The sequence below is a fragment of the Sciurus vulgaris genome (genome assembly GCF_902686455.1).
Source record: "Sciurus vulgaris genome assembly, chromosome: 11".
Taxonomy (NCBI): domain Eukaryota; kingdom Metazoa; phylum Chordata; class Mammalia; order Rodentia; family Sciuridae; genus Sciurus; species Sciurus vulgaris.
This window is the reverse complement of record NC_136472.1, coordinates 38,320,466-38,332,601: the sequence shown is the minus strand read 5'-3', so window position 1 is coordinate 38,332,601 and position 12,136 is coordinate 38,320,466. Positions and strand designations below refer to the sequence as shown.

The window sequence follows — 12,136 nt, the reverse complement described above, 5'->3', positions numbered from 1 at the left end:
AGCTGCTTCCCAGCTATAAATATCCAAGTCTGGGGAGGCGGGCTTCAAACACTGGCTGTATGAAGTCACCTCGGAGCTGGATCTCGCCACAGTGCTGGCCTGCCAGGGCCTGGACACAGCTGTCAAGCGCTTTAGGTCAGCCAAAAGCACACAGAACTCATCTTCAGGGCAAGGAGAAGCGAAACTCTAAGTACAGTGATCACAGTTGATGCTAACAGAAAAACCAAGGCGCCCGGTCCTGCTACCCAGCTGGGTCTTCAGAGAGCATATCCAGCTCCATCCTGGGCCGTTTCTTTCCCAAGGATGCTAATCACAGGGCTTGACCTGAGAGAAATGATTTCACAGTGTCCTTGTGGGGTCCAGAAACATTATCAGAGACCGAAAGGCCCCCGGAGAATCTAGCTCAACCTCCTCACAACACAGAGAGCTCCAAGAAAATACAGTGATTCACTCCGGTCACAGAGCGGGCAAACTTCAGCCCAGAATTTTCTGGATCCAAATCCACAGTTCTCTGCACTGGATTGTCCTAGACACTTTGCACACATACTTGCCTGGGATGTGAGCCTTTGCTTGGTTTTCTAATAGCTCTCCTCACAGCAAGTACTCATTTTCATACTCTAACTAAAGAAGGGGAAAAAAAGTTTTCAAGTTTTCAACCAAATGGTCTGTGGGCATAGCTCAGTGGTAGAGCACTTGCTTAGCATGTGAGAGGCCTGGGTGGATCCCCAGCACCATAAAAAAAAAAAAAAAAAAAAAAAGTTTTCAGTGAGAGTGTGGCCTCAATTGTAGGGATGGGTTTTTTGACTAGAAGGCCTGTTTTGCACTTCATGGGCCAAATTTAATCTCTCCCAAAACCTAACCTTATAGCTTCAGTATTTCCAAGTTGTTTTCCTATTTAGTTTTTTCCCAAGAGACTGACTCTTCCTAGCTCACTTTCAAAACAGTGGATCTCAAATCACTAACTATAAATGACCCTGTATGTACTTTTTGCAATATGTTCATGGAGTTTATCTTTTGAAGTGACAAGAAAATTCCTTCATAACACTGGGGTCAGGGAAAGGACACCCAAGTTATTAGCTAAGCCACTGATGATCTTTCACATTTTGCTGTCAGCAGAATCTGGCTGGACCCAAGGGTGTTCAATCCAGATGAAAATGAGCGGTAGGGTGGTCTGCAATATCAAGCATTTCATGTGACTGAAATCTTTCTCGATGCTCTAGAAATACCTGAAGGAAGAATTAGCAAAGGAACTAGACAGCTGAGAATTGAGATGTCATTTGATAAGCCCCACACTGGAAATTAAACGTATCAAGTTAGATTTAAAATCAAAAAATGTTCTGGGATGCTTTAATTCCATCTTGTTTTACACCGCTCCCTACTTCCACGGCTGAGAATCCTGCTTTGGCAAGATTAAATTTAATGGTCTCATTTAATGAGTTTGCCAGTCCCAACTTTGATTCTGTACTGGGATTGCTCTGGCCTGAAATGCTACGCTCAGGGCCATGGAAGAAATAACCAACTCAGAAGCCAAATTCAACAGGATAAGTAAGGCCGATCGAAGGTTCTTCATGCCTCCTGGCCTACATTTGCTCAGGTCAGCTCTTCTCTATTACTCTTACTGTGGGGACAGTGAATGGGCTCATTTTTGAGGTCAAGATTTCAGTCAGCAAGAGGGGTAATGGAAGGTCTGGAGCTGTGGTCAAGATGAGCTGGGGAGCAGACACACTCAATTTCTGATTTAAAAAAATAAGTTTTGGAAAACTCTTGTTCTGCACTCTGGCAGGCTTCTTAACATCTGGATAAAAGATGTGGGGAAGTTTTCATTTTTCCTGTGTTATCTCCCCTGCTCCTTATTATACATCTGAATCTTCCAGCCAAACAGAGTTACTTGCTATTCTCCAACACACACACGTTGGCTTCCACATCTCTGGTCACACTGTTCCCTCTGACTAGGGACCTCCCCATTTCTGTCACAGCTCCGCCTGACCCAGTGTCCAGTGGCTCATACTCTGTACCCTCCACAAGAAGCCCTGACTCCCTCCCACTCTCTTGGGTGAGTGGGATTGAGATCACTCTCAATCAAGTTTCAGGGTCCCCATTTATGTGTTGAAAAACATATCTACCTTTTAGAAAGGCTGGAGGTTGAATGAACTAGCTCAAGTAACACACCCATGACAGGTACCAGATGCAGTAAAGGGAGGTTATCAGCATTGTATCCCTCACTGTTTGAAGCACTGAATACAAACTTCTTTACAATTATCCCCGATGTGTTTGCCTCCCCTATTAAACTCCTCCCCGGGTGGGCGAGGACTCTTGTCCTCCAGTCTCCCCTTTGCCTTGCACAGAGCTGGTATTCAGCCAGTGGTAGGTTAACGAGGCTGGTGTAGCACTTCGTGGGTTTACTTGGGACTTAATCATCTCCTCCCAATCCAGCGGGCAGATCCAAACAGCCAAAGCTGCAAAACCATTTAGGCCTTTTTAAAAACAATCAAGTTGACCACAAAGTATGTTTACATGACACTCCAGCAAAACACAGAACACCTGCCACCCCTGTGGCTCTTGACTTGGCGGCTGTAACAAGCCCGGTCCAATATCCACAGCTGAATTGCTCCCTGGGGGCCTGGAGCGTTGAATCCACACAGTTGCTGTCACTCTGGCAGGGTGGGCCCGAGTTCAGTGGGAGCAGTCTGACCTCAATACCTGCTGCCAGACCACTTTGTCCTGGGGACCATCAAGCCATAACTGACCAAGGTGTCAGGGTGCTTTTTCCAGATTCCATGACATGCTCCCCACCTCCACACACCAACTCTTAGTCACCAAGAAGAGCCTCGTGACTAATACTTGTCACTCTGAGATTTGGGTCATGGTTTCTCCCCTGCATAAGAGGCTCCCACTTTGGCAAAAGCAAACAAAATTAGTGCATTCAACATTTTTGGGAAAAAAAAAAACAAAAAACTGACAACTAATATTTTGTGTTTCAGACACAATGCAAAGTACCTCACAACCATTCTATGAGTTGGATACTATTTTCAGTCTTATCTTAGTAGTATTTCTCTATCAGAGTGACACCTGATCCTCAAGAGACATGTGGAAATTTCTGGAGACATTTTTGGTTGTCACAACTGGCGATGGGGAGAGAGTGGTATGAAACATCCTAATGCACAGGACCCCCCCCCCCCCAAAAAAAAAAAAAAAAAAAATCCAGGCCAGAATGTCGACAGTGCTGAAGTTGAGAAACATTGTTTTAGAGAAAGAAGCCACGGCACCCAGTTCAACAGCTTGCCCAGCATCACACGGGTCACAAGTGAAGTTTGGAGGTGTCAACCCCAGGCAGCCCCACCCCATGCTGCACTCTCCCACCAACCCAGCAGCTTCTCTAACATCCCTAGAGCACGGAGTGCATCAGGTGCAGCTGTCCTGGGCAGCAGAACCGCCCCTCATTTCTTGACAAAGGAGGGACCTGGACTGCAGGAACAGGTCAGTAACAGGTAGAGCAATGTGGGACCCAAGTTGGTCTCCAAAACCCAGGCACCACTATTATGCGACTCATTCTGCCCCTGTGCTCCTAACACCAAGATTTAGTCAGCAGCCAGATATGATGGTGGCATCTAAGCAAATCAGTCCCACTTTCAAAAAGGCTCTTCTCCCAACTCCTGGAGAAGTTTGCTGAGCTCTCTGAGATCCGGTGGCCCAAATGCAGGGTCACTTGGAGGTTTCCATCCTTTGCCTGTCCACCTTGCCGGCTCGCCTCTCCTACAGAGGAGGTTGTCCCTGTAGCTTTTCCAGTCAGCCTGAGCTTATTGATCACCCAGAAGCTGCCACTTATAAGGCCCTCCCTGGGCAGCAGAGCTCCCTGCCCCCTCAGGGGCCATAATAACAGCTCCTTTTGATCAATGGCACCTCTAGGGCACACTCCCTGGGCCAGGAGAGTCCTTGCTAGCCTAACGAACTGGAAGTGCCTGGACGTGGTAGGCCATTAACGAACAGGATCTATAGGAAGTAATGCTATTGCCACGAGTTTTACCCTAACTGTCATTTGAAGAGGGCCGAATTCTGACCTGTTTCTTGCTACCTTTGATTCTGTGGATCTTTACAGAAGAAGGACAGGCTTGGAAACTGAACAAATTAGGGCTTAATCCTTGCCCAGTCATTACTGAGCTGTGAATTCAGAGCCCCTGGAGACTCTTGGTGAAAACACATCCCAATCACTTGATTTTTATGGGGATCCAGCAAGAGCATAGATGAGAAAAAGTGCACAGTAGCACAGAAAAGTCAGGCCTATTAGTGCAGCTGAAAAATCATGGAAACAGGCCAAAGCGTCTACCTACCATCTTACTGGCAAAGTATATATCCTGATGGGGAGGTGAGAGAAGGATAAACCTGAGGATCAGTAGTAAAGTGTCTCTGGCTTGTTTCTGAACCTCAGATGTTGTTTATGCAAAGTAGGAATTGATTATCTTGGGTCAGTCTGTGGACAGAGGGCAGATGGGTAGGCCACAGGTGCAACTTCGTTGGACCAAGTCATCAACAGACACTGTTCTCTGGGGCCACTGTGCTGGCAAGGGAAGATCAGCATAGTGTTTTTTTGTTTTGTTTTGTTTTGTTTTGTTTTTGTACCAGGGATTAAATCCAGGGGTGCTTAACCACTGAATCACATCTCCAGCCTTATTATTTTTAATTTTGAGACAGGGCTTCACTAAGTTGCTTAGGGCCTTGCTAAGTTGCTGAGGCTGGCTTTGAACTTGCAATCCTCCCGCCTCAACCTCCCAAGCTCAGCCTAGCTATATTCTTAAGGAAACCTTCACTTCAGTCCTCCAGTTGACTTATCTGCTACCTGTTGGATTTTTGCCGTGAAACCCTTCCACTTTGAGTTCTGCACATGAAAGGCAATCTCCTAACTCTAAAATTCCCCAAGCTAACATCTTACTCATCACAGACAGCCTTGGGGAGCCTGCTTGCAATGAGGGTATCAACTGGTTGAATGAAGTCCCTATGATGTGGTTACCCCCAAATTGCTGCCTCTACTAGTCAAGAACCATTTGAGATTCTCTGCTTTGATAAAGGGGGGAGGTTCTTTCAAGGTATCAATGGAATTCAAATGCAAATTCTGGAATGAAACATGTATGGCAAGAACTGTCATCTGCCAAACATTTACAGAACACCTACGATGGGTCAGACACTGTGTGAGACTTGGGAGAAGTGATGAAGCCTATGAGGTCACAGTTTGATGGGAGAGACAGAAAGAAACAGGAAATGATTCAAGGAGATTCCCTGGGCGCTATGGGAATTTCAAGGAGGAGTGGCTCTTCCAGATGGGCGTGGGGAGGTCAGGTAAAGCCTTCTGGAGAAAGCTGACTGACTCCAGCTCGTTCCTGACTGCTTAAGCCTGGGGTTGCATTTCTCAAGCAAGGAAAAAAGAAAGTTTTCATTTCCAAAGCTTGCCTTGTTTCAGTTTTACTGACTCTCTTGGCTTCAATAAAATGGTCAAAGGGAAGGGGAGCTGCCTTCCTCTCTCACACTATCCAGGGTGGAAACTGATTAAACTGCAGCTCACAGCTCAATTAACCCCTGCTCCTGCCCTTGATTATCTCAGTGGAAATCCATCCTGCAGTCTCCTTGACAAATGAATCCTACAACCAGAAGAGTTTTCACCCCAGCTATATAGGGTTTTCAGCCCTTTTATTTCTTGCCTGAAAATGAGATGTTCTGACTTGCCTCAGTTGATAAATCAGTGAATAATTCAGAAAAGTCCTCCGTCATTATTTGTGGCTGGAAGGTCTTTAGATAGTTGTATTGATATTATTGGCCCTTACTAATGAAACTTCAGAGAGGACTTGTTCGTCATATGAATTAGCCCCAGTCACACTATCCTATCCTATTACCCTGTCCTTTAAAAAACAAAAACAAAAAAAACCACTACTAAGAGTAAATTCTTATTTACTTTTTCTTGTTTCCTCCACTGGATTATAAACTTTATGAAAGGAAGACTCCCCTTGCCCACCACTTAATTCACAACACTTTTTCTTTCTTTCTTTTACAGTGCTGGGGGTTGAACCCAGGGCCCCACACATGCTGTGCAAGTGCTGCACCACTGAGCCACATGCCCAGCACTCCACAGCACTTTTAACCGTGGTGGGCACAGGGTCAGGGCTGAGTACATATTTGTTGAATGGATTGTTACAATTTATTGAGCATTTACTATGTGCTAAGGTCTTAAAATCTATGATCTCAGCCTTCATATCAATCTTATGAGTTAGGTATTATTATCCCCTATTTTATAGATTACCCAACTGAGACTTGGATGGTCAAGAAATTTCCTCCAGGTCACTCATATAAATGGTGGAGGTAACTTCAAACCTCGTGGTGAATTCAAAATCTGTGATACAGCAACCCTATGTAGACCCTGGGTACTGATCTGGAGCAAGAACATTCTCATCAATATCCCATTGTTTAATCGAAACTCTTGAAATTGAAGACGATTTTATCCAATACCAGATAATCATGAAAGTTCAGTAAGAAAAATGGCCACACTGATATTCTGCATCAAACTCACATACAGGGAGTTTGAGAAACAGAAGAATGTAGAGAGGGAGTGTAAGGAGCAGTTTCTACTTTCTTCCAGCTCCCTGTTTATAAATACTACTCTATTAAAGTGGTTTCTCTGCCTCCCATAAGGAAGTCATGAAGATACCATCGTTTAATGACATTGCCCTGGGATCCGAGACATCAAAAACAAATGAGCAACAATATATAACTTCTGCTGCTCTATGAAGCTGGGATCATGTTTTATAAACACTACATAACTTTTTATCATTCATCTTGGGCTGAGCAAAACCATATTTGTCCAGCATTCTGAGTAATGGACAAGAATAGATGGATTAGGGCTCTTAAAATTCCTCGTTGGAAGACATTAAAAGTTTAAGAGCCCTATATAGCTGAGTCAAATGCATGTGCCCATGCTGTATAATTAGGAGGCATAACAACAATAAATATATAATTTAAAGGAAGACCAGCAGGACGAGAATACTAACCAGCACTCTCCCTCCCACATGTGGCCATTCCCCAGTTGATCTTGAGCTGTGTAAACTGTAACCTTGCTGGACTTGGAGTAATTTTAATATAATAAAGGTCTGGATCTTTCCATTTCTTTCCTAAGCAGTTTATGCTTCTCTCTGAAATCAGCTTTCAGGCATAAGCAATTCATTGCTCCTCAACTAGATATTAATTTCACATTGTCTAAAGGAACTTAATAAATCATCCTAGTTATGGTTTTGAGAGGCCACCCCCTGGTTTTCATGTATAAGAAATGAGCATTCATGTCACTAAATGAAAGCAAAAGCTCATCTTGCCTGTAAGGGAGTTCCCTGGAGACTAGTGATCGGAACAGAGGGAGCTGCTCTGGCTCTTAACACCTGAGTAGCTTCATGGTCTGTCACACAGAGAGTCCTGCTGCCTCAACTACCATGACTTAAGGACTGTTTGGGAGTGGGGGTAGGGAAGAGTTAAAAAGCAAAAACCCATCCTGTAGAGAAAAATCCCAAGGAGTACTGACTCTTGAAAAGCTATGGCTCTTCGGTTGTAAGCACCTTAGATGAAGACACCTGTTTGCTAGCCATATCTGACCACTTTGCATTTTCAGGTTACCCTGGAGAGGCAGCTGCTCTTTCTAGCCTCAACTTTGCAGTTGGAAAAAGTTTCCCAATGTACTGAGCACAGCTAGGAATGAGAGGCATGCTGGTGTTGTGCTTTGTTTTGACCCATTGTTCTGCCTGTATTCTAGTTGAGTTTATAGGGTTAGGGCTATGGTCTTTACTCCTAGGACCTTTGAGTCCAGTCTGGGCCTCCCTTCAGTCAAAAGTGCAAAACGCTTCCCTGGGCTGTGACAGCTTGATGGAAATCCCCCTGCCCTCCACTTCCTCTCCAGAAGCTGGTGTTGAAGCCATGAACTTGGAGGGAGAAGCATAAATACCAGCTGTGACATCAACTGAGCTTCTGGACTGACCTTAACTCTGACTTAAGAGGAGGAAACTAAAAGTCAAAGTCTCTTCTGTTGTAGGCATCTCCTCTGGCAGTGCCAGCACTGAAAACCAAAGCAAGGGATGTTAAAGTGAGTTGCACCCAGTAAATAAGTGTCTTCAAAATGGACTAATGTGTTGATTGCTCTCCTTGGAAGCTAGACTAATGAAAACCAAGCTGTTTCCTCTCCCCCAGTGGCTAGAAGCTTACCTCTCCGGAGCATGCCAGGGTTCAAATTCCAGTTTTGTCAATATCTGTACCTTGGGCAGATTTCTCAACTGCTGGAGAGCCTGGTTTCCATATCTGTGCAATGGGGTAACACTGTAGGTACCTACTTACTGGAAAGTCAACCATGTTTACTCCATTATTATACCACAATCAACACAGCAGACTTCTCTCAAAAAGTGTGGGAATGTCTTCTCACCAGCAAGCAATTCTGCAACAACACACCAACTGGGTATCCTCTAAGTCAATTCCATTCTGACACTACGTGAGAGTGTCAAATCTCATGAGTTGAGGGTGCAGTTTCCAATATTCCCTGCCATTGTTTCTTCTGAGCAGTTAGCTATAAATGGGGGTTCATATAACCCCCTCCCCAGGTTTGACTAATTTGCTTGAGTGGCTCACAGGAACTCAGGGAAACACATTTACAGGTACATTATAAAGATATTACAAAGGATACGGATGAAGAGATGTATAGGGCAAAGTATGGCAGAAGGAACCCCATCCTCTAGGAACCTCTACTGTGCAACTACCCAAAACTCTCCAAACTATGTCCTGTTGGGTTTTTATATAGACTTCATTCCTTAGGCATAGGCATATTCATAGGCATGAATTCCATTCATGGTGATCAGCTTAACCTTCTGCCTCTCTCCCTTTTCCACAGGTTTAGGAGATGAGGCTGAAAGTCCCAAAATTCTAAAGTCTCTCTTTAGTCTTTTAGGCCAGTGTCTATTCTGAAGTTACTAAGAGGTGGCTAGCCACTGGTCAACTCAACTCATTAGCATACAAAAAGGCACTATTGTCTCTGAGTTGAAGAATTTTAGGAGTTGTATGCCAGGAAATGGGGATGAAGAGTAAATAATATTTCACAATCTCACAGTAGCATATAGAAGGAGCTAACATATAAAGGGCTATGAACAGTGACACATTGAGAGCCGTTTTAAATTTCAGCTATGATTATGTTAAACTACATTTGATGTTGGCTCCCTTTATCTCTTTCCAGTACACACCGGGCCTCTTCCACTGCCTAGCTGCCACTGAGAGCTGTACCTAAAATGACTTTCTAATAAGAGTGCAAGGATGTTTGACCAGAGTACCATTCTAAATAATTCATGGTGCCAACTTCCAAAACTGGAGTCTGAGAGGCAGTTTGCTGTTGAATGCCCCTCACACCTTAACCTTACCAGGGAGAAGGTCAAGTGCTTTGCTTTCATCCTTTGCACTGAAGCCATGTCATCTTTCAGAGAAATGCAACTCCCGGGTGGTTCCTTTTCTTGATCTGACACTGCATTTGCCCATGTCCCCCACCCCTTCATAATAAGGTGGTTTATTGAATGGGTCATTGTTCCTTTTGGGAAAGCCCAGAAAGTTGCGCATTTGATTCAACATGGGATTTCAATCACTCACTCACTTGGTTAATGACAGCTTGGACAAAGCCCTGGGAGCCAGCTTCTGGTTCCCTTTCTGGGAAGGGGTTTCAGGAGTCACCAGATTCCAGGACCTCTGGGTGCATAGTGTTAAGAACCAGCCACTCCTCCTCCATTGCCCATGAGAGGCCCTGAGTCTGGGTATCCTTTAACCCAGTCAAGATTAAGGTTCAGTACCAGCTCCTGGCTTCCCACTCCCCTCTGCCTGTTCCACTTATGCAAGACTTGGGTCTGGGAGTTTGAATCCTTTGGCTGCTGCTATTGGCCTGAAGAAAACCAGAGATAAAACCGTTTATCTGCCCAGTTGTTGGGGGAAAATAACAACTAGAGACCCAGCCAGGAAGGACAAATAGCGGCAGGCCAGCCAGTTTCACTTCAAGAAAGGTTCAGGAGTGGCTTGGTACAAAGACTTAATCTCATCCAAGCAGTGGACATAACCTAGAAAGTCACAATACCACGCAGAACATAACGGAGATGATTTGCCATAATTTTATCCTCCCAAAGTCAGACACCTACGACAATCTCTGACAAGAGATTTTAATGAACTCCTCCACCCTCAGACCAAAGGCTTTCTCCAAGAGTCCTGGCTCACGTCCTAAGAAATTCAGTCCCTGGGTAGGTTGAGGCTGGCACACTTACCATTGGCGTTCTTGCCGCAGATGAGATGCTCATACGGCTGCAAGACACCCCAAAGCTCGGCGTCGTTGTTGATGACCATTTCCAGGGCCTCAGCTGACACCTCCCCGCCACCTGCCCCGCCGCCGTCGGGGCTCTGGCTGGCCAGCACCCTAGCCCGAATCTCCTCCACCAGGTTCTCCATGCACGCGGTAAGCGAGATGGCCGCGTACTCGTGAATGCGCACAGAGATGCGAGTATCCACCATCCAGCGGAAGAAACGGCCCACGGAGAAGGTGAGGCCGCAGCGCGCGGACTTGCCCCGGCGCAGCCCGTCGCCTGCACTCATGCTGTATAAGGACAGTGCCTTGACCGCGGCCAGCGCACAGCTTTCCGCCAGCGCCCAGCTGTGCACCAGGCGCACAGCACTCTGCACCTCGAAGCGGGTGCATTTAGCGTGCAGCACGCTCAGGCGCTGCGCCTCGCGGGCCACGCGGATGAGAGCCCTGCGGAGCAGCCCAGCCAGGCGCCTCACCGCCTCGGCGGAAAACGCTGGCAGCCGCCGGCCGCTCGCACCTTTGCGAAGCACCCGGGCCACGTCTCCCTCGGTCCAGGGGAACTCCTCCAGCTCTGGGAGCCGCGGGCACCGCGAGAAGAGGTCAGCCACTTCGGGGTCCTCGGGCAGCACTGTGTTCACCGTGTCCCAGCTGTTGTGGCGGCTGTTCATGGAGCCGGAGTAGCACCACCAGGCCGCCCCGCGGTGCTGCTGCGCGGAAGAGTTGAGCGCCTGCGAGTTGGACTTGGAGGACGAAAGGCTGAGTGAGCGGCACGAGTCCCCGGCCCCATACCCGGAGTCCAAGGTCAAGTCCTCCAGCGTCTTCAGTGTGGAGCTGTACGTCCCGGCCATGGGGGAGCCTGCCGCAGGCGGCCTCGCCGAGCGAGGAGCGCTCACAACTCCATGCCCCCTTCCCCGAGTGGGCAGAAACAAGCTCTAGGCTCTTCGAGGCGTCCTCCTTCCTCTCTGCGCCGCGGGGTTCGGTAGCCGCATCGCCCGCCCGAACGCAGGGGGAAGGTGGGAGAGATTCGCGGAGAGCCGGAGCCCTAGGAGCACGGCGTCCGGACTCGAAGCTGTCACTTGGAATGGCTCCCGGCCGCTCCTCCTCTGCACTCTCCTTTGCCCACCTCAACTCCCCGCAAGCAGAGCTTCTATACTCCACAGAGACGGAATCTCTAGAGAATCAAGCGGCGACAGCGTCGGCAAAGGAGGAGGTGGCGCAGGGTGCAGCGCTAGTCCGGGACCAGCCGGCGAGAAAGCGCTCAGCAAACTTCTGCGCTGAGCCGGACGCCAGCACAGCTGGGTACCCGGCTGCGGCCCGCATGCAAATAAGCCCAGGGAGTTCACCAATCAGGAATCGCAATGGGCAGGAGCTACAAATGACATCCGAGAGGGGCGGGCACTATGCAGATTTTACTCCGCCGCGGGTGAAACCCGGCGGCGGCGGAGGCGGAGCTGAAGGCCGAGGGTCTTGAGAAACCTCCGGGTGGAGGAGGGGAGAGAGCGAGCCGGTTGCGAGGTGGGGAGCAGAGGCCCGGAAAGGAAGAGTCGAAACATAAGACTCCAGAACTATTTAAAGAACAACGTAAAGGAAAAAGCCCCTGTGCCCTATCTCTTTCCCGCCATTTAGGCTTCGGGCGTTAGTAGCTCCTGTTCAAGCCCTCCGCAGCGACCGCCGGGGGGATTGGGAGTGGGAGGCGGGAGAATAGGAAAACAGGGAAGGGGATCCAGGCCAGGAGCTCCACCTCTTCCCTAGATTTTCCGCCAAGCCCTTCCAGGTTTCTGAGATGAAACGCTAGTT

General features: G+C 47.7%; 1 protein-coding gene across 1 annotated transcript in view; it reads right to left on the bottom strand.

Moving 5' to 3' along the window:
* The window catches only part of ABTB2 (ankyrin repeat and BTB domain containing 2), a 161,561-nt gene extending 149,910 nt beyond the window's left edge, over positions 1-11,651 (bottom strand). The window contains exon 1 of the mRNA XM_079105683.1: positions 10,305-11,651. Coding sequence (XP_078961809.1) covers positions 10,305-11,187 — 883 coding nt within the window. The 5' untranslated portion in view covers positions 11,188-11,651. The remainder of the gene's footprint in view (positions 1-10,304) is intronic.
* Positions 11,652-12,136: the final 485 nt, after the last annotated feature.